The 22,543-nt window shown below is 42.1% G+C and overlaps 3 protein-coding genes across 3 annotated transcripts; all 3 read right to left on the reverse strand.

The window, feature by feature from the left end:
• Positions 1-235: 235 nt before the first annotated feature.
• Positions 236-1,192, reverse strand: LOC115590400 (trace amine-associated receptor 13c-like). The gene has a single exon (XM_030431754.1). It carries the CDS (start codon positions 1,190-1,192, stop codon positions 236-238), a length of 957 nt encoding a protein of 318 aa, XP_030287614.1.
• A 12,562-nt stretch (positions 1,193-13,754) lies between these two features.
• Positions 13,755-14,780, reverse strand: LOC115590401 (trace amine-associated receptor 13c-like). The gene has a single exon (XM_030431755.1). The coding sequence runs from the start codon at positions 14,778-14,780 to the stop codon at positions 13,755-13,757; it is 1,026 nt and encodes a 341-aa protein (XP_030287615.1).
• Positions 14,781-17,546: 2,766 nt separating this feature from the next.
• Positions 17,547-22,124, reverse strand: LOC115590402 (trace amine-associated receptor 13c-like). The gene is made up of 2 exons (XM_030431757.1): positions 22,040-22,124; positions 17,547-18,526 (listed from the first exon to the last, which is right to left on the reverse strand). Exons 1-2 carry the CDS (start codon positions 22,122-22,124, stop codon positions 17,547-17,549), a joined length of 1,065 nt encoding a protein of 354 aa, XP_030287617.1.
• Between the last annotated feature and the right edge of the window lie 419 nt (positions 22,125-22,543).

Raw genomic sequence — 22,543 nt, forward strand, 5'->3', positions numbered from 1 at the left:
TTCTCACAGAATAAAAAAAATGAAAACAACAAAAACCTAATGGCCCAGTAGTAAAGCATGCTGTTCAACAAAATTATCCATTAATACTGTAATAAAGACAGTGGTTTGTGGTGTCATTATTGGTGACAACAAGAAAACCATGGCCTTTCTACAGCTGAATCAATTGCATGCCTTACAATTTGTTTTGAGAGAAACTTATGTGAAAATAATGAATACTAAATCTGTGAGTGGATCATTAAACAGATAAATTAATTGTAGAAGAATTAGCGATAAATATTTTCAGAGTGATTATGCAATGAAAACATTTCTTGAAGGAGGGATAAAACAAGGCATAAATAATTGGGTTTAAGCTTGAATTGAAATAACCCAACCAAACTAATCCATCGTAGACAAGAAAAGGTGTGCTGGAGCCAGTGAGGGGATCAGTTATTGAATTCATAAAAAAGGGCATCCAACAGAAAATGAATGCACCAAGAACAATACTGAGAGTCTTTGCTGCCTTGCATTCAGACTGTTTAACCAACCCACGTCTCCCTTTGTCATTTGAACATTTGCTCTTATCTCCAGTCTTTTGTACATGCTGTTTAGCCACAATAAATATCTGAGTGTAAAGACAAACCATTACAGTGCAGGGAAAGAAAAAACAGAAAGCACTGTCCAAGATTCCCCAAAGGGGACTAAAAGAAATGTTGCAAATGCCAAGGCAATCTGTTGATGCTGTTAAATTCTCTAACCCGGCAACAGAAGATTTTGAGTAAATTAGTCCGAAAGAGTAGGCAGCAGCCAGTGCCCAGCTGACACATACCATCATCACAGCCACTGACATTGTGATTTTTCTAGAATAATGCAGAGGATTACATATTGCTTGATGTCTGTCAACAGCAATACAAATTAGGTGGAAAATTGAAAGAGTGGTGAGAAACACATCAAAACTGGCGTGTATTTGACAGAATGTATCACCGTAGAACCAGCAGCCATAAATTGCTGTGATGGCACGGATGGGCATCACGATCACGCCCACTAGTAAATCAGCCAAAGCAAGAGAAAAAATGAGTACATTGGTAGGATTATGCAACTGCTTGAAATGACATATAGACACAATAACAACAGCGTTACCTAAAATGGTAACCAGCATGGCAAAAACAAACAGCAAATAGAGGGCAAAACTGGTCCAAAAACTGTACTGTTCCATAACACATGAGGCATTGCTGCCAGGAACACAGTACAGCAACTGCTCTTGAGAAAAATAATCAGTCATCATAAATCCAAACATATACTCCAAAACCTCAGAGATAAACCAACAGAAACCAGCAGATAAAGGACTTTGGGAGAAACATGCTGCTTTATAAATAAAGTTGAGTTGAGTTGAAACCTCCCTCTTGCAATCAGTCATGCTATAGGAGCCACCTAAATAATTATTGGATACACTTTGCCATCCAATCAAAAGCCTCCAATTAACATACATGTAAAGTAGTCCAAGCAACATCATTGTGTCACTGTATTTGCAGTTTCACAAGGAAAATAATTTAGTTTTGTGTAATGTAGTATACATTGAAAGATGTCCTACTTATGTTATTAACGCCTGTTAATTGCTGCATTGTTGATACACACTACACACTGAGTTTACAGTTGTTAAAAGCCAACCCGAGCTTTTACAACAGTCCAATAGATGTGATTATTTGATGTGCTGGAAAGACTTAACTGAGGGTGAAATCGTAAGTAGTCATTTTGAGCACCGGTTTGTGCTCGGACACACCCTGGACCGTTTGTAAATTCAAAGTGCCATTGTAATATCCATCCATCCATCCATCCAGGTCAGACCCCTGAGTCAGCAGTATTACAAGGATATTCCAGACATCCTTCTTCTCAGTAATTCTTTCCAGATTCTCCTGGGGGGATCCACTTCATGAAAAGTGGGATTTTCGTCCCTGTAAGTGCCCGAAAATCTCCCTAATTTTGGGCAGTTAATGACCATTTACAGCCTATGAACATCGGGTTCAACTGTGTCAAATATTGATGGAAACAAACCATGATGTATGTAGAGATTGTGCTGGTGCTAATGGCTCTAAATAAATGAATAAAGAATGATATTAAGGACATGAATTAATTCATTTAGGAAAGGAACATTTGCCAGGGACGTTGTTACGGTGTGTGGAAGGAGGAGGACCCAAGAGCGGAAGGCTGAGTGAATGAACACAGGCGTTTTATTAACAACAGGTCGAAAATGAACAACAGAAAGTGTCCGCAGCTGCAAACCGGCAGGCGGCAGGCGACAGGAGTAGAAACAAAAGGTGTCCGCGTTGGCTGGCGGCTGGAGGCTGGTAGAAACGAAAGGTGTCCGCGTTGGCTGGCGGCTGGCGGCTGGAGGCTGAGGGCTGGAAACGAGCTTGTGGCAGGCAGGGCGGCGAGGCACCGAGCTGACGAGGGAGACAAGAAACACAGTCAGGGCAAAATTCTCTCCGAACGTGACAACGTTACCGGGACGTCGAGAATGCTGGTGACAAGCTCTACCGATGAGACGGAATTATCTGGCACCGGAGTTGAGTCAGAGCTGGCTTCTTATGGAGCAGGTGATTAGGTGGAGATGGGAACCAGGTGTGGCTCGCTGCGCCTGCCTACGTGGGTCAGCCCCGCCTCCTGCCGCTCTCAACACTGAAACTAAAAACACAGAGAAAAAAACACGGTGCATACAATCATACATCCCCGAATAAATCGGGGCAGATCGAGCCATCACAGACGTGCTGTTTATTCAAAGAAAGAGCTTTATAAGCACAAACACAAACACACAACTATGTACAAAACATAGGAGATCTGCCCACACAACAAATGAGAAGCTCACGAGAAGTCCAAAATCCTACAGCACCATGAAGTGTCTGTCTGCCACCTCGGAGCTGTAGGTAAATGGTGGCATTCTGTTGGAATTCGGTCCATTTTGCAGACATCTGCGTTGCCCTGAACTTTGGAATCGCCTCTAATCTCGACTGCAGTGTGGTACAGAGCTCAATGAGCTCTAGGCTGCGAAAGGACAGAGGTTGCACAATTCATACAGACACCCCACCGTCTTCCTCATCAGACATCAGTTCTTTGGCGGCGCACTTCCAAAGGTCCACCTCAACTTTAGCTAGCACTCTCTGACTCGCTTCCAGCAGCTGTAAAAACATCTATAAAGACAATCATTACTGCGCAATGCTCTGTGTATGGACACAACACAAATATTAATGGACCTGAAAAATAGTCACAATGACCAAAAATGCAGGCGAGTTGTGGCGTAGTATAGTTCTGCCGTCTTTTGAGAAAATCATTGCAAAAATCAGTCAGTAGGCCTACATTAGAAGTTATATTAGGTGGCGACTATTTTCACTACCATGGCATGTCCTTTTGATAATGATCCTGTGGATGAAGGTGCAGCATTACTGCACAGAGAATTAAATATTTGTCGGGAGATGATTATCAGACTGGGCATAGATGTTCTTGCATTTCCAGACAATTATCTTTTTGAGCAAAACAACTGTACAGTCAAACAGCCACTTAATATTTACTTTACAATGTAATACATGATCAAAATGAGTTACCCCCATGAGGTTATGCTGAGATCTTACCTGTTTGAACAATGTTTTTATGTTTCATCTTAAACTGCTGCCAAGTGCGCTTCTCCCCCGCGGGATTGCACCTAAATAAAATTAATTAATAGGCTACCACTCAAGCAGTTTCCCCCTGTAATATTATTGTGATTGCAAAGGACTGCATTTAAACTTACGCATTGACCCAAGCACTAATGTTCTCCCACGCCGTCTCCTTCTCTTTTGCTGCTGCTGCGGTGTTACACTTCCTTCTAAAAACGTGCTCAAACTCACTGTATTAGCGCATTGATTCCAGTGGGGTGAAAAACGTAGCCCTCCTCTTCCCCGTTGCCATGGTGACTCGTCAAATCGGGGCTCCATTGATGCGGTCTTCTTATACTTGTGGTGCACACGCTTAACTCCAGGTGAAACTACTCCGAGTTGATAAAACTAACTCAAATCAGCTGTTCTGGAACCGAAAACTCAGAGTTTCCTATCTCAGAGTAGATCAACTCAGAGTTCAGGGTTAGACTCAGAGTTTGTTGAACCTGCTTTGTGAAATGGACCCCTGAAGACTCATATGTTGACATCTAAGTAGAAAATCTCTCAGTTTTGAATTTTCTAAGTGCAATATTGAGATAAACTGGCTGGACATAGGCTGCCTGCAGGACACTAGCCTGATAACCTGGCAAGATACAATCTTAGAGGCTACAGGACTAGACCTGGACCCATGGCTGGTTACTGAGCAACTGAGTCCAACAACTCACATTATCATCCTCATGTGATGGTCTAGGTTTTTGTTGCTCCTCTGCTTTCCCCTTCCCCTTTGTTTTCTCTGTTTCAGGCTGTGGCAGGAGGCGTGGCTGGTCTCCCAGACTCAGATGAGACACACCTGTCTAGCATCACAGCAATCACCCTACCTCCACTTAAACCATGTCATGACTGCACCATCTTGCCAGATGATTTCATTCCCGTCCAGTGTGTGCCTTGCCTGTTTTTTCAGCCGCTCCATCGACGCCGTGGCCAGCCTGCCTCCTGCCTGCCTCTATCCCTTAGTTTTTTGAGTAGGATTTTGTGTTTTTTGCTTAAAGAATTAAAAACTTTGAACTGGCTCTTGCCTACGGTCTCCTGCAATTTTGGTCCAAACCTCAGCCTTAACAGAATCATCTGGCCAAGATGGACCCTGCAGAGACTGAGCAAATGAAACAAGCCTTGTCGTCTCAAGGGGCGCTCATCGGCCAACACGATGCCACGCTAAGAAGAGTCATGGAGGCTCTTCAACAGCTCACTACCAGTGTGACGCAGCTGGATGGCTGGCTGGACCATGTGGCAACCCAGCTCAGCAGCCTCACGACCCCTGGCAGTTCTCCACCTCCACCACCTGCTACTCCACCTGGCCCTCCACCTGGCCCTCCACCTCTCCTGCCCCGTGAGCCTTTCATCCCAATCTCTGCCAGGTATACCGGTGACCTAGGGACATGCTCCCAGTTCCTGTACCAGTGCTCCCTAGTGTTCAGTCAGCAACCAGCTACCTATGCTACAGACCAATCAAAAATAGCCTTTATTAAGAGTCTCGTTTCTGATAAAGCCTCCACCTGGTCATTAGCCATATTACAGAACAACCCCTCTTTGTGTTCAGATTTCAAAGCATTCACGTCAGAGATGCAAAGAGTTTTTGATCATCCCGTTAAGGGTGAAGAAGCAGTCAGCCAGTTATTGTCATTAAACTAGGGCAGAAACTCAGTTTCCCAGTACACACTTGACTTCCGCATTTTAGCCGCTGAGTGTGGGTGGGATCAGGCAGTCTTACAGGGTGTATTTTTAAAGGGGTTGTCTGAGGAAATGAAGGATGAGCTAGCCACGAGGGATGAAACTATGTCCCTAGAAGACCTCATTAATTTAGCCACCCGACTAGATAACAGACTCAGGGAGAGACAAAGGGAGAAGGCTGAGGGGCGGAGATCCAGGTTCTCCTCCCCTGCCTCCAGTCCTCACCAGCAGTTTCCAACCTCCTTGAGAGCCTCCAGTGATCGCCCAGGGGAAGCTGCACAACCACCAGTCAATGCTGAGGACCCCATGCAGCTGGGACGAGCCAGACTGACGCCAGCAGAGAGACAACAACGTTTTCGCCAAGGCTTATGCTTCTACTGTGGCCAGGATGGACATCCCCTGGCTAGGTGTCCAGTTCTGCCAAAAGGAGAGGCTCATCAGCCAGCAGGGGGGCGCTGGTGAGCCGCATTTCCCCAAACTCAACCCCCCCAAGAAGCAAAAGTATCCAGGTTCAACGTATGCTGCGCTGGTCACATGACACCTTGCCCGTTCAAGTTCTGACTCAGGTGCTGATGATAGTTTCATTGACTATGAACTTGTTAGCCAAGCTAATATTCCCACCATAGCTCTTTCTGAACCCCAGATCGCTTCCGGGTGACGTCATCCTGCACAACCCTACAGGCAGTGACGTCAACGCTCTTGTTAAAGGGACAGTACAATCAAATGACACAGCCTAAAGAAAACAGAAAGAGCAGCAGCAAAAGCAGAGACAGAGATCCTCTGCCAGATCAAACAACTCCAGAGGTGCCGCCACCACCTCTCGTCATCACTACACTCCAGAGGGAGCGCCAGGATGGATTCCAGGACCCTCCAACTTCTATCAGGATTATCATCATCAGCTACAGCAACCTACAACCTCAAGGGCAAACGCCACAGTGCCCACTGCCATTCAGTTCCAGCCATCACCGCAGCTAACCTTTGCGGGGGCTCCTGGCACTGGGATGCCAGTGCCCCCTACTGCCTACTTCCAGCAACAACAGCAGTCTGTGTCAGCGGGGGCTCCTGGCACCGGGATGCCAGCACCTCCTGCTGTATTTTTCCAACAACAACAGCAGCTTGCTGCAGCCGGGGTTCCTGGCACCGGAATGCCAGTGACCCCTACTGCCCACTGCCAGCAACCACAGCAGCCTGTTTCAGCAGGGGCTCCTGGCACCAGGATGCCAGCACCCCCCGCTGCCTTTTTCCAACAACCACAGGAGCTTGCTTCAACTGGGGCTCCTGGCTCTGGGATGCCAGCGCCCTCTGCTACTTGTCTCCAGCAATCACAGCAGCTTGCCATAGCCGGGGCGCCCTCCTCCGCCTACTTCCAGCATCCTTGCCCTTAGCCGGGATGCATGGAGCTTCCGTCTCCCTGCAGCTCGTGTCTGTTGCGGTCATCGGCACCGGGATGCCAGCACCATTCTTCACCCTCAGCAGGCAACCACTAATTCACTTTATACACAGCTATCCACACTGAGCCGCACCAAAACCAAACGAGAGCTTCACCCTTCTCTCGCCTGTTGTAGGCAGCTCCACAAGCACCCATACCTCAAAAACGGCTTCAACAGTACCTGATGCACCGTGTCCCAGTGCCGCTTCCTCCATGCTTACTCCTTCCGCGGCAGGGGCCACGCCTGCCCCGCATACCCTTACAGCCTACCTCGCCAAAGCTAGTTTCTCATAAAGGACTGGAAGAAGGTTTTCACCACGGACTTCCACACAATCATCCATTTCTTTTGAAATCAAAAATCTTCAGTCGACCGCACGCTCGTTAAGGAAGTTAAGGAAAGTTTTAATGATCCGTTTGCCTGTCCTCCATTTCCTAACTTCTGCATCAGCCCCTCGGGATCGCAACCAGGAAATACTCTGGAAAGAAGCGCATCATCATTGATCTTTCAGCACCCCACAGCAGTATCACCCCCAGCATCGACAGCTTGACCCGAGCTAACCCAAGTGAAGACTTCTTCCTTCACGCCACCATCAACCAGGCCATCGTCCTTATCAGACAAAAAAAAAAGACTTCACCACTGCTTTCAAAGTCCTCCCTAGTCACCCCGACTTCTGCCGTACTTCAGCATCCACTGGCGTGGTACATATTACTTCGCCGTTAGGCTCACCTTTGGTTGCAAAGCAGCCCAAACTCTTTGACACCCCACCTGAAGCCCTCAGTCTAACAACCATTGGATTCCATTCCTAATCCATTCTTGGAAGAATTCTCATCATTTCCCCCTACCTCATCACCATCCGCTTCCGGCCTGGTTACCCTGACTTCAGTCTCCTCCGACCTCGGGGTCCCATCGTCGTAGAGAAAACAGAGGGCCCCTCCACATCCCTCGAGTTTCTCAGAATCACTCCTGACACAAACAAGTTTTAGGCTTCATTCCCGGTCGGAAAGCTCAACCGAATCTTCCCCTGGATAGCTCGAGCCTTGCCGAAATCCGTCCGTAACTTAACCTTCTCACCAATTGGAACGGAATCACTTTCATTTACAATGACCAACAGACTCACCCGCATGACATCCATCTGTACATCGATGCTGCTCCTTAGGCCAGTTTTGGGGATTTCTACAATGGAAGATGGTTTGCAGCAGAATAGCCCCCGGAGCTCGCTAATGAATGCCAGAAGTTCAAAATCTTGGCATCTCACGCAGAAACCTTCCCTACGCCAGTCGGGCGTCGATACAACTCGTAAATCCGACTCGTAATACCCCCGATAAGCGACTCCCAGAGCTCCATCATCAACAACCTATCACCCTCAACCCTCTCTTCCTACTGGACAGCTTGGAAAAAACTTTCATGACCAATACAACACAACCTGTCCGTCATTCGATCTCATCACTGCGACTTCTTTCAGTACTCACGCCCATTCTACCGTGACAATTAATCACATCATCAAACTTACCTTAGGGGTATCAGCTTCTTTTCTAAGACAATAACCGGCAGTTCGTTAACAGTTTGTCAAGCCCTCACCGTCTTCCTCTCACTGCCGACTTGCAGTTAATCTGCCTCCACATTATCTGTTCCGGCTACAGCACTCCTCAAGTCGCCTGAACCCTGGAAGCCACGTTCTTGCTTGCTTTTTGCTTTCCTCAGGTGGTCCGAATTCACTACCTCAACCATTCACGTCAACTAAAGATGCCCTGCATGCATTTCAGACTTGTCTTGCTTTTCAGACCATTGCTTTCTGTTTAAAGCTAACTAAAAGCAATCGATCTGGTCCGCCTACACCCATCTTCTACTCCAAGGTCCAATCACCACCAAATCCTTTCAAACCTTTGCTAACTTCTTGCAATTCTGCAAATGTCAGAGCATAACCATGACAGATTGTCTCTTCAACTCCGAATCCAGACAAATGGTTACTCCTTTCTTGTTCCACCATCACTTTCGCCATGTGCTCTCGTTGTCTGGTAATTTACACGTTAACTACTCCAGACACTCCTTCAGGATCGGAGTGGCCACTTCAGCCTCCTGTATAGGCATCCCAGACCACTTCATGCGACCCATTGGCCGCTGGTCCTCCCAAACTTTTCACTGCTACATCCGTTCAGATCTCAAAGATCTCAGATCCGCACAATCTCATCTTAAGTGATTGGGGGTTTTTGGGGGTCCGTTGCTGCCCGAGTGCGGCAGTGGACTCTCTACAGAGCTTCCCAACAACGCACTTGTAGAGCTCGAGGAACCAAGATCGTCACGGTTTTGTTTTCTCTTTCTTTCATGATAAACCATTTAAACGTATCTCGTTGAAGGTGTGGTCCTTGCTAGTGAATTGAAGCTCATATGGTGAAGTTTCAGGAGCAGGACCACACCTCAACTCGCTCTCGTATTCTGCGCCCCTCCCCCCCACCCAATATCTGTCTCCCTGTTTCTTCATTTCTTTCCTCTCTTTCGTAGGACCATGAGGGGTCCACCGCTGCCGGGGTGCGGCGGCAGATTTTCTATTCTCTCTGCGAGCTTCCCCACAAAGCACTTGAACGTTTCAACGCTTCAACGTTTTGTTTTCTCTTTCTTTCATGATAAATCATTTAAACGTATCTTGTTGAAGGTGTGGTCTTGCTAGTGAAATATAAATTTCCGAATTTTTAAGCGCTGGGGAGATGTGTAGGTGTGTTTATAAATAGTCACTTCGAGCGGCAGGGTGCACTCCAACACAGTAGTAAACTCAGAGCACTGTTGTAATGTACAGTTTATACGGTTATTAATATTGTTCAGAGGACCACATTCTCGGGGTGGCAAAGCGCAGCCAAGGCAGTCTGTCTTAGGAGATGAACCCACAGAGGGCAAACTGTTGTCATGTGTCTTGAGCAGCTGAAATGACATGTCAAAATGTATGACTGATGGGAAATTCAAATATCAAATAATATTCAAATAACGCAACACACTTGCTTGGATATAAATTATGGAGGTAAATATGTGTTGCTAGATTGAGATTGGAGGTGTCGGTCATTATTGTGTTGAACTTTAACATTTATCTAACTTTATCTAACCCAACATTCCATTAAACATGCAGTAGTTTTCAGTTGATATTGTTATCATAGCAAAAAATCAATACTGTATAGCAATTTTACATCTCATGAATAAAAAGCTAAAATGCTAAACTCAGTGTTAGCATCCGCAAAAGGTTAACAACAATGCTGGCTCCTCCTACAGTTAAAGTGTGATAAATGTTCCCACTATTTCAATGTACATGTTGGTTATTATTTTCGTTGTCATCTTTATACAGACACAACTACAGTGGTAGTTATATTGATCTTATCTTGATCTTCCTTGTAACGGTCAATGGCAAAATATCCACCAACATTATCATAAACACAGGGGTCCCACAAGGTTGTGTCTTATCACCCATTCTTTTCTCCATCTACAAAAACAAGATAACCTGCAACATGGACAATATGACACTTTTTAAATATGGTGATGACATGGCCTTGGTGGCTCACCTGACGGACTCTAACAGCCTAACAGCATATCACCAACAGGTGGACTCACTCATCACTCTCATTGAGGAGAGCTTCTTAGAGCTTAACATCTCTAAGATGAAGGAGCTGTGCTGCTGCAGGAGAGTGACACCTGGTGACTCCGCCCACCCACTACTGCAGCCATTGAAGATCAAAGGGCAGGAGGTGGAGCAGGAGGAGGCGTTCAGGTGTCTGGACATTGAGGTGGACAGAACACTGTCCTTCTTTGTCCACACTGAACACACCTACAAAAAGGCACAACAACGTCTCTTCTTGCTGAGGAAATTGAGGAGTTTTAATGTGAGCAAAGACATTTTAACAGTTGTTTACAGATCACTCATCGAGTCAGTCCTCACTTACAACAGTTCATCCTGGTACACCTTTCCCAAACTGTCACGCATCATCAAACACGCAAGTAAAATAACAGGCACCACACAGTCCTCCCTCTCAGACCTCCACACACAGGCAGTCAGACGCAAAGCAACCTCCATCATACACGACCCTTGACATCCACTCCACAACTCAAATCATTCTGATTCTTGACATGTGAGGAAAAAGTGACAGCTCGGTTTACTGCGGTGGTCAAAAAAAGCCTGAAGCAGTAAATGATGCTGAAAGTGGACATATGCATATACATGACAACATCAGTGGACAAACTAGGTGTGAATCTGAACAGAGCCTAAAATCGAAATATGTTATCTATTGAAAAAAACTTTTGACAGGAAACTAAAATGAACCCATGTTATCATCACAGTCATTCTGTTTATAATGTTTCTGGAGAAGAAATGTATTTTTTTGAGCTTCTGGGAAGAACTACAGCTTTGTACATAACCTCCCAGAAGTCAACAGGTGCTGCCTGTGGACAAAGACTGAAAACAAAGCAAAATCTATGATGTTGTAATGCTCACTTTTTAAAACAGACCACATTTCCTGTAACAGCATTAATGTTTGAATTGTTACAAGTGTAAATTCATCATGGTACATTATTTGAATATAATTAAGAATTGAGTATACAAGTTGTTAGTGTATATAATGTTTTTTAAATCCAAGTACTGAAAAAGCTTTACTTGAAAAATATTGTACAAAACAATCACACAGGAGGACAACCAAAGTGGCTCAATAATAAAGTGTGTTGTTAGATAACATGTAGCATTGATATCTTAATAAAGACATTGATTTATATGGAAAATATAGTTATAAATGACAAGTGCAAATCAAAGGCCTTTCATTATATACTTTGAGTGTGGATATGTCATTTAATGGACATTGAAGCCTCCTGAATAATCATCAGATTCCATCCAATCAAAGGCGTCCTATTATTATGTCGCTATATTTGCAATCTGAACATTAATCATCTAAATGACCAATAATAGTTTCACATGGAAATGATTTTAGTTTTGAGTAAATGAGAAGTACAAATTTAAAATTTTTGACTATTTACCAATATAAATATATGTGTATGTATGTATGTATGTGCGACATATGTGCGACATAATAATAGGACGCCTTTGATTGGATGGAATCTGATGATTATTCAGGAGGCTTCAATGTCCATTAAATGACATATCCACACTCAAAGTATATAATGAAAGGCCTTTGATTTGCACTTGTCATTTATAACTATATTTTCCATATAAATCAATGTCTTTATTAAGATATATATATATATATATATATATATATATATATATATATATATATATATATATATATATATATATATATAGATATATATACTTTGAGTGTATATATATCAGGACTTCAGGGTGTCGGAGTGCCTCATATGGTATGGCCAGCAATGTCCCCCGACCTGAACCCCATAGAGCACGTCTGGGACCAGCTGAAGCAGAGACTGGATGATCGTACCCCACCCCCACGTGACCTGGCAGAACTGCGTGTAGCACTTGTGGAGGAGTGGAACGCATTGCCTCAGAACAACATCATGAGGCTAGTGAGGAGCATGAGACGTCGCTGTCAAGCTGTCATTGCGGCAAATGGTGGAAACACCCGCTACTGACATTGTCAATTTTTGTTATTTGGGGCTATCCTTGTTATTGTCTACATTTTTGGGGTAATAAATATTAAACTAATGAAAATGATGTTTCTTCTCATTCATTATTAGTAATATCAAAGGGAATCTTTACTTATTTCATTAAAATTCAGACCAAATTGGAAAAGCACTCATGTAAATAACAATATCCCTAACTTATTGTGAGTAGTGTATATATATATTCATTATTCATTCATTTATATTTATGATATAATCAAGGACATGAATGAATTTATTGAGGAAAGAAACATTTGCCAGGAAGGTGTTGTTTATTCAAAGAGAGTTTTATTAGCACAAACACAAACAGCTTTGTAAAGCTGAGAACCAATGGATCTGTAATGGAAATGAGGTTCAGAAAAGCAAACTTTTGAAGGGATAGAGGAGGTGAACAGACAGCAAGAGAATTGCTGGATTTGACAAACAAACTTCAAAGAATTTTGCTTGATGTTTTAAAAATGTTAATTTTCTTTAAGACACATTATAATTATTAGGCTGACATACTGTATAACCGCATGTTATTTAAATTACTCAAAATATTGACTAACTGGACATGTGTGTTGTCTTTTCACAAAAAGATTGACAAGAAAGAAATATAAGTCGATGTTTTTCATGTAACGTTTCCGTATTGAAAATGTGTTTCTAAAGGCTTCTGGGAAGATCTATAGCATTATACATAACCTCAATGAGGTCAAAAGATGCTCTCTGTAGACAGCAACTGAAACAAATGTAAGACACATGATGCAGTAAGGCTTAAATTTCAAAGAGGTTCTACATACACTGTAACAACATTGATATGTGCATTTTTTTCAAGTGGACATTGATCAAGTGTAATTATTTAAATATTATTAGGAATTGAGTTTAGAAGTCATCATTGCAAGTTGTTTGTTCGACGCAAGTACTGAAAATCTTTTCACTGGAGATTGAACAACCCCCCCCCCCCCCCCCCCCCAAATTTCAATGAATTTTGCTTGGCTGATGTTTTAAAGATTTCACTTTTCTTCATGACATATTGTGATTATTAAGTTGAAGTATAACTCCATGGTATGTATGAAGTGTGGATTGATCAAGGGTACATTTTTAAATATATAATTAGAAATTGAATATAGAAGTTATAACTGCTAGTTGTTTTTTTAAGTGCTGCTTACAAGCTTTACACTAAAATTGTCACACACTCACACAGAAAGACAAATATGATGGCCCAGTAATTAATTATGTCGTTATACGAAATGTACCATGACTATCATGATAAAGACAGTGGTTATTATTGATGACAACTGCAAAGCAAAGGCCTTTCTGCAGCCTATGAAAAGGCATCTCTTACACCTTGTTTCAAAATATATTATTGTTAGATGCTGGACGGTTCATCTTTTTGAGTGTAGATGTGTCATTTCATAGATGAACTCATAGTTGAAGAATTTGCACTAAATTTTGTCGGACTGACAATGTAATGAAAACATTTTTTGAAGGAGGGATAAAACAAGGCATAAATAATGGGGTTACAGGCTGAATTGAAGTAACCCAACCAAACAAATACTTCCAAGAGGAAAGGATTAATGCTGAAGCCTGTGAGGGGATCAATTATTGCATGCATAAAAAAGGGCATCCAACAAAAGATGAATACACCAAGCACAATACTGAGAGTCTTTGCAGCCTTGCTCTCAGAGTGCTTAATCAACCCACCTCTTCCTCTGTCATTTGAACATTTGTTCTTATCTCCAATCTTTCTTACATGCTGTTTAGCCACAATAAATATTTTAGTGTAAAGACAAACCATTACAGTGCAGGGAAAGAAAAAGCAGAAAGCACTGCTCAACATTCCCCAAAGTGGGTTAAAGTACACAAAACAACCACCAAGGCAAAATGATTCTAATACATCCTGTAACCCTGCTGCGTTGGCCTTTGAATAAAGTAGTCCATATGCATAGACAGCAGCCAGTGCCCAGCAGGCACATGCCATGATCATTGCAACTGACATGGTGATTTTTCTAGAATAATGCAGGGGATTACATATTGCTTGATGTCTGTCAACAGCAATACAAATGAGGTGGAAGATAGAAGCAATGATGAGAAACATCTCAAAACTGTTGTGTATGTGACAGAACATATCACCATAGAACCAGCAGTCATGAACAGTCCGGGTGGCACTGAAGGGTAACACCATAACACCCACTAGTAGATCAACCAGAGCAAGAGATGAAATGAGCACTTTGGTAGGACTATGCAACTGTTTGAAATTACATATTGACAAGATGACAAGAGAGTTCCCTAAAATGGTAACTAGCATGCCTGAAACAAACACCAAATAGAGGGCAAAATCTGTCCAAAAACCTTTCTGTATCGCAATACATGAAGCATTGCTGCCCGGAGCACAGAACATCAACAGCTCTGGAGGCAGTGAGGCATGAGTCATTGTAAACAAAAAGACACATGTCAAAACCTCAGAAATAACCCAACAGAACCCGACAGAGAAACATTGTGAAACCTCTCTCTTGTAATCAATGTCACAACATAGAAGCCATCTAAATAATGACAGGATACATTGTGCCATCCAATCAAAGGCCTTCTATTAGCATACATGTAAAATAGTGTAAGCAACATTATTACGTCATCACATTTGGAATTTGCACAATATTGATCTAAATGACAATTAATAGTTTCAAAAGGAAATTATTTAGTTTTGAGTAATTGAGAGGGATACATTTAAAAGGTGAGAATAAATACTGATTCACATATTTTAAGTGCTGCATAGATGAAGCACACTGCACACTGTTACTCTGAGCAGCAGGGTTTACGCCAACACATACTGGACCGATTGTAAACTCAGAGCACTGGCTTATAAATTATAGATTTTTTTTAAGGCCCCTCTCCCTCCGTTGTTTGCTTGGCATCGTGGTTGCTGGGGGTAAATGAATAAAAGTAAATAATGTTGTAATGAAGCCAGCCACCGGTGTTAGCCTGCCTGGATAACGTTACCGCCGGTGCTTGACAGCAAGCAAGCAAGCGTTTGTTGACAAAAATGTTACATGCTGAGGCTACGGTCGGCATGTTAAACACTGGGTCAATGTTGTAGCGATATACTGTACAAGCAACGCGTATTGCATTAATTTAACGTTAACTTTGGATCGAAAAGATTTAGATTAGCTAATTTATCCCACTGTCTTACCTCAGACCCCGCGACTTTTTCCTCCTCCTCAGACCCAACGTTTCGGTCACGGTGAGGGTGTGTTTGATGAAGTCTCCTGGTTAGCCAGTGATAGATTGCTGTCAAACTGTTGTTGTAGCCCGCCCGAGCGGTTTATGCCAGGCCCGAATCGACCTACCACTGGTGATGTAGTACGCATTGTCTCATTTAATGTTGCCAGAATGTCATAATGTCATCAAAAGACGTTCCAGTATTTCAGTGTACCCCAATAAAAATGGACATTATATTCCTTAGAGCCATTTGGAAACATGTTTCTTGAATCGCTGTTGGAGTAAAAGGATCAGTTATTCCCAGCACCTCACTCTGAGAGCTGCAAAGTCCACTATGGGCCCTTCTGTCTGTTACGGAGCAGCAGAGTACCAGGGGCAGTTCTATGAACACCTGAAATGGAAGTGCTAGCTAAATGTATGACTAGCCCCATTCACACTGCCCTTTGAGTGTGGGGATCCTGCACTAATTCTCTGCATCCTCCTTTGTGTGAAAGTCTCAGATGCGGCAAGGGGTGAAATTTCGCTGCTATTCTGATGGGCCTCTTATTGAACTGGTCATGCAGGATATGATTAACATGTTGGACAGTGACGTAGATATGTCAGCCCCAATTCTGAGAGATGCTGGAGTCTGTAACCTCAAAAATTGGCCATGGGAGAAGGCAGGAATGTAGCTTATGGAGACCATAACATCAACTATCTGTTGAATCACTTCAAAACAGACCCACAAAATTCAGAAAATTCAGCTGAGGGCACGTTTTGCCAATGCAGGTTTGTGTGCTGTTTCTGGTTGGCTACATGTTATAGAGGCTGCCAGGAGAGGTGTGCCCTCATTCTGATGCTACATGATACGATAGTTTCTATCCCATTCTCCCAGGCTGTATGTGGGTCAATGTTTAACTGACTAAGCAGAACTAAGACAGATAGGAAGTCATCTCTTAAGTTGTGATGATGGACAAGCTAATGTTGGTGTCACTTGTGGGAAGTGAGGGTGGACACAACTGGCTGATAACTGGTAACTAATGACATTGATTGATATACAATTCTTACATCAGATTTAAATTCTGTACAGTATAAGATACAATGAAGCACAATGTTGGTTGGCCAATGTAATGAAGCCTTTTAACATTTTTTGTTTTATCACATTTTAATTTTTAAGCTCATCTGTAACTGTGTAGTATTTTATTCGCCAGAAATATATTGTACATTTTCTGCTCTCTTATCATTATTTAACCACCAGAACTGAAGAGAAGTTGACTGTAGACACTGATTTAAGACATATTCATGAATTCATGTGCTGCCACTTCTAAGCGGTTCTGGGAAGGAATGTCCACTTCCATTTTGGCAGCAGTCAAAAAGCGAGGCCTAAAATGGACATATGCATATGCATGACAGTTTCAGTTACTTCCAGTGGACAAACTTCCAAAAGCTTCTGAGAAGGACTACAGCTTCCTTCAATTCAGTCGTCAAAATCAGCTTAAATCAGTACGTAACCCCTTAAAGTCATGAGGTCATGTCTGAAGACAAAGACTGAAATAATTACAAAACACAAGTTACACTTTTAGAAGCTTTATTTTATAGTGTGGCAAAATACATGACAGATAAAGCACTTTTCATTTTTTTGCTTACCCCATGTACCCTTTGAGAGCATTAACATATGAACTGTTACAACTTTAAACTGATCAAGGGACGTTATGTAATCATGACTGGGAATCAAGTATATGCCTTGTTATTGCCAGGTGTTTTTCAAATTCAAATAACGAAGTATGAAATATAGTGTGTAAAACAACCACATGGAGGGACAAACATAATGGCCCAGTAATAAAGTATGTTGCATGCATCATTAATATTGCAAACACTTTGCAACACAGATTATTGTTGATTATTAATGAAAAGACTATGATTAATTTGCTGATGCCATCTCTTGTCTTTGACTTAGTTTCAAATATGGGTTATTTAAATAATGCAGGTTGATGGTGTAAATTTGTTATTTAACAGCTAAATTCATATTCGAAGAATTTGAGCTAAATATTTTCTGAGTAATTATGCAATGGAAACATTTTTTGAAGGAGGGATAAAACAAGGCATAAATAATGGGGTTACAGGCTGAATTGAAGTAAGCCAACCAAGTTAATACTTCCGAGAAGAGAGGAGGTGAGTTGTAGCCAGTGAGGGGTTCAATTATTGAAAATGTAAACAAAGGTATCCAACAAAAGATGAATACACCAAGCACAATACTGAGAGTCTTTGCAGCCTTGCACTCAGACCTTTTAACAAACCCTCCTTTGCCTCTGTCATTTAAACATTTGTTCTTATCTCCAGTCTTACGTACATGCTGTTTAGCCACAATAAATATGTGCGTGTAAATACAAACCATTACAGTGCAGGGAAAGAAAATGCAGATAGTACTGCCAAAGATTTTCCAAACTGGGTTAGAATAAACAAAACAAGCACCAAGGCATGCAAATGTTGCCATTAAATCTTCTAAGCCTGCCTCATTGGCCTTTGAATAAAATACTCCAAAAGAGTAGGCAGCAGCCAGTGCCCAGCTGACACATGCCATGATCATTGCCACTGTTATTGTGATTTTTCTAGAATAATGCAGAGGATTGCATATTGCTTGATGTCTGTCGACAGCAATGCAAATTAGGTGGAAGATAGAAGCAATGATGAGAAACAACTCAAAACTGGCATGCAGTTGACAGAATGTATCACCATAGAACCAGCAGCCATGAATAGTCCGGCTGGCACTGTAAGGCATCACAATAACACCCACTAGTAGATCAACCAGAGCAAGAGATGAAATGAGCACATTGGTAGGACTATGCAACTGCTTAAAATGACATATTGACAAGATGACAAGAGAGTTCCCTAAAATGGTAACCAGCATGCCTGAAACAAACAGCAAGTAGAGGGCAATATCCGTCCAAAAACCTAACCGTACCGCAATACATGAGGCATTGCTACCTGGAGCACAGAACATCAACTGCTCTAGAGGCAATGACTCATGAGTTATCCTGAACCAAACACATATGCCAAAACCTCAGAGATAACCCAACAGAACCCAACAGAGAGAGGACCTCAGGAGAAACATCCTGAAACCTCTCTCTTGTTGCAACATTGAAGCCACTTAAATAATCATCATATTCACTGTGTCATCCAATCAAGGGCCTTCTATTAACATACATTATTACATCATCATATTTGCAATTTGCACAATATTGATCTAAATAACCATCAAATATTTCATAAGTAAAACAAATGAGTTTTTCAGTATTGATGAAGAATCATTTTTAAATGTGTCATATGTCACATATATGTAACAAATGACATACATTAGATTACATTTTTGTTCATGACCTTTGTAAAGTATAGAAATATTCGATCTGAGCCCCAAAGTAAACTCAGCAATAAACTGAACTGTTAATAAATTGGTAGCACTGTAGGTGTATAGTGTTAATTTTTCCGAAGTACTACTTCCTAGGCCTTCCTGTCGGAGACAGAGTGACAGAGAACTAAGAGACGCTAGTGATTCATGACTAAATCAGATGGCAGTTGAAGGTAGGAGATAAGGCCATCATTTTAGTTTAAAACAAAACAAACAAATATTCTTGACAGAATGTAAGGAAACTGTGTTGACATTATGAAAAAACATGTCCATGTATTGTGTTGCAGAGTTGTTTGGAGTTGGTATACGAACCAGCTAGCCCCGGACTGCCCTGTCTCTGGGCGATAACTCCCTTTATTTTTATGTAGCGCCTCTCTAGCGTGTTTGACTATAGTGAGAGGTGGCTAACCTGTGTTCTTTTAAATATTAAAAGTGGCTTGGGATTTCCGGCTGTGGGTATGATCCTTTATATACAATCCTTTTTAACTTTTAAATCACTGTTAATACTTAAACTTTACCATGAACTGAAATGTATTTAGGATTACTTTTGTTCCTTTTAAACACTTTCACCCTTTAAACACTCTTAGTCTATCACAAACACAAATCACTGTCTTAACTTAAAATATCAAAAGTATTCAATAATCACACCTGTTTTATGAAAAAGTATGAGTTATTTACTTTGAAAAAATATGAACTCACTGGTTAATATTTCTTGCAATGGTCTTATCAAATGCATTTACAGACACATTTAAAACACATGGGCCCAAAGAAAATAAAAAAGCCGGCAAAAAAATAGCTTAAATGAAGATACCCAGTTCAAAGTTGCAGGCATGAAGGTAGCTCCTGTACGTCGTAGCCTTAAAGAAAATGGCTGCCTCACCACAAATACAAACCAAACACTGGTACCGTCACTCAATGGAGTTAGCCTCCCGCACTCAGGATCCAGGCAGCCAGAAGCAGGAGGAGAGATGAAGGGATGAAGAGAAGACTCACACTGCTGACGATATCTACAAAGTCCACCACTCGGCAACGCTGTCCAGCTCCATCCGGGTCTCTGTGTCTGTCGTCGGTCTCACAGCTCCACACCGGCTCTACTCATCAAGTTTGCTCGTAGCTAGCTTGTTAGCAAAGACCGTGCACGCACCGCTAGCCGCTACAGACTTGTCTGACTAGTTTCACAAGGAAAATAAGTTAGTCTTGCTGCTGAAATGGTGGTCCTAAATGCCTGAACAATAATTGAAATACTGCAACACATATGCGTGGAGCATTATTGGGGAAGTTGTTTCACAGAGTGGATTCCGAAGAAGGCTTTTGCAATGCATTGTGGTATGTTAATTCTATTAAATATACTACAACAACTGGAGCAAAAATGTGAGCGTGTCAGTTTTTAAACCTGTGACTTGTAAAATAGGATTTGTGCACTGTAATTAAGAATTTGTGAATGTGTAAGTGTTGTGTTGTATTTGTGGACAGAAAAATAAAATCTACAGGTACACAACTCATAGAGTATGTGACTACACAATTACTGATACACATACACAAACACTGTACACAACTACAAATTCCACTGTTACAGGTGCTCAAACCTTTTGCACCAATAATACCTTCATACACACCGGCTCTACTCATCAAGTTTGCTCGTAGCTAGCTTGTTAGCAAAGTCCGGCACGCACTGCTAGCCACTAGGTCAGCTGCTAACACCTTACTGTCTTCTTTTGCTGAGTAGCCCACCCAAACATATAACTCTACCACCGTTCAAATTTTAAAAGAGTGTTGGTCGAACACCTTCACAGAAATTGGCGTCGACATTAAGTAAAAAGTTTGTCTTTTTACTTTACAGCAGGCTACTTCCTCCGCTTCTCACTCTCTCTCTCTCACTTCCTCATCAGCTCCGTTCATCCCGCCCCCTGGTCCTCTGACCTCGAATGAGATTGGTCCAGGAATAAGAAAGGTCCTGACATAACATAAAATCACCAAAGGGCCAAGAAGGACAAATTCACAAAACATTTGTACGACTCTTTCATTCCTATTCTTACATGTACATTCAAAACATTTTAACATATTATAACACAACCAACAACTAACCTTTTAAATGCTGTATTTTATGAAACCTTACATGTTACCTGAATAATACCCAATAATAATTACTCTCAATGAGCATTATTATAACTTCACAGCTGGTCAATGAATTTTACCATTTTAACCTTAAATGCTACTTATTACTCTATGAACTTATTTATTAAATTATATTATCTTTATCTTGGATACATTTTAACAGGGTTACAACCTCCCTCTGCTAAATGTCTGATGTCCTCATCAGACCCGATGAACTGAAGTTTCACAACGCAACAATTTGAAGGGTGTGGGGTAAACAGGCTTACTTTAACCTTTACCAATCTTTATAGAAACACCTCTGTGTACAATAGTAATGGGTTCATCTCTAGCCTTTCCTGGCTCAAAATAGGTTAGTCTCACTACTGGTTTCACTGATCTTTTTGGCCTAGATTGCTTTGGAGTCAGTTTTATTTTAGAGCTACTAGGCTGTGGTCTGTCATCATCTTCACTAGAAACAGGCTCAGGCTCTGAATCAGTCTCTGGAGCAGTATCAGGCTCACTGTCTTCCAGAAGAGGATTCTCCCTCTCTGAGAGATTGTCATTCAATGAGATGCAGACTCCTGCTTTTATCGGGTCTGTCCGTGTCTATCTCATCCCTTCTTTGCATTATATTCTCCAAATATATCCTGTATGGCCTGTGTGGCCAGTCACACTCAATATCTGAAGACTCAGTTGACGTTTCACATTCCATTGGATTTGAGTGCTCAGTTCTTGCTCTCTCACATCTCTTTTGAGCACGTTCTTTTGCTGACGGTCTAGTCTGAACAACTTCTGTGTTCTCTGGCACTGGAATCTGCACAAAGTCTCTTATTGGCAAGTGACTGTCTCTGTGCAATGTTTTCAACTTGCCTTTTCCACTCTGGGGTTTTACCTTATAGACAGAAAGGTTGGGCATCTTCTCAACTTTAATGGAGGGAACGTCACACCACAGATTCTCAAGTTTGTGTTTCCCTTTTAGTCCAAGATTTTTCTGTCACCAGGCTCTAGGCTCTGAAACCTGAGTCTCTTGCCATAAGCCCTTTTGTTGAGCAGGTGTCTCTTGTCAGAGGCTTCTGCAGCCATCCTGTAAGCCTTCTGCGGGTCTTCTTTCAACTTGGCCACATATGAGGAGTGCTGGTGTTCTCCCTTATCATCAGGACATGTCCCAAAGCATACATCCACTGGGAGACGGGCTTCCCTCCCAAACATGAGGAAATACAGGGAGTATCCCGTGGCATCACATTTTGTGCTGTTATAAGCATGTACAAGATGTACAACTTGCTGGCTCCATTGCCATTTCTTTTCTTGGTTCAGTGTGTCCAGCATTACCAGCAAAGTCCGATTAAATCGTTCTGGCTGGGGATCACCTAGGGGGTGATAAGGGGTGGTATGAGATTTTCGTATGCCCAATATCTTCAGCATGTCCTTGATGAGTCGAGACTCAAAGTCTGTCCCTTGATCAGAATGTATGCATATTGGCAAGCCATAACGCACAAAATACT

This window comes from Sparus aurata, chromosome 10 (assembly GCF_900880675.1).
Source record: "Sparus aurata chromosome 10, fSpaAur1.1, whole genome shotgun sequence".
NCBI classification, from domain to species: domain Eukaryota; kingdom Metazoa; phylum Chordata; class Actinopteri; order Spariformes; family Sparidae; genus Sparus; species Sparus aurata.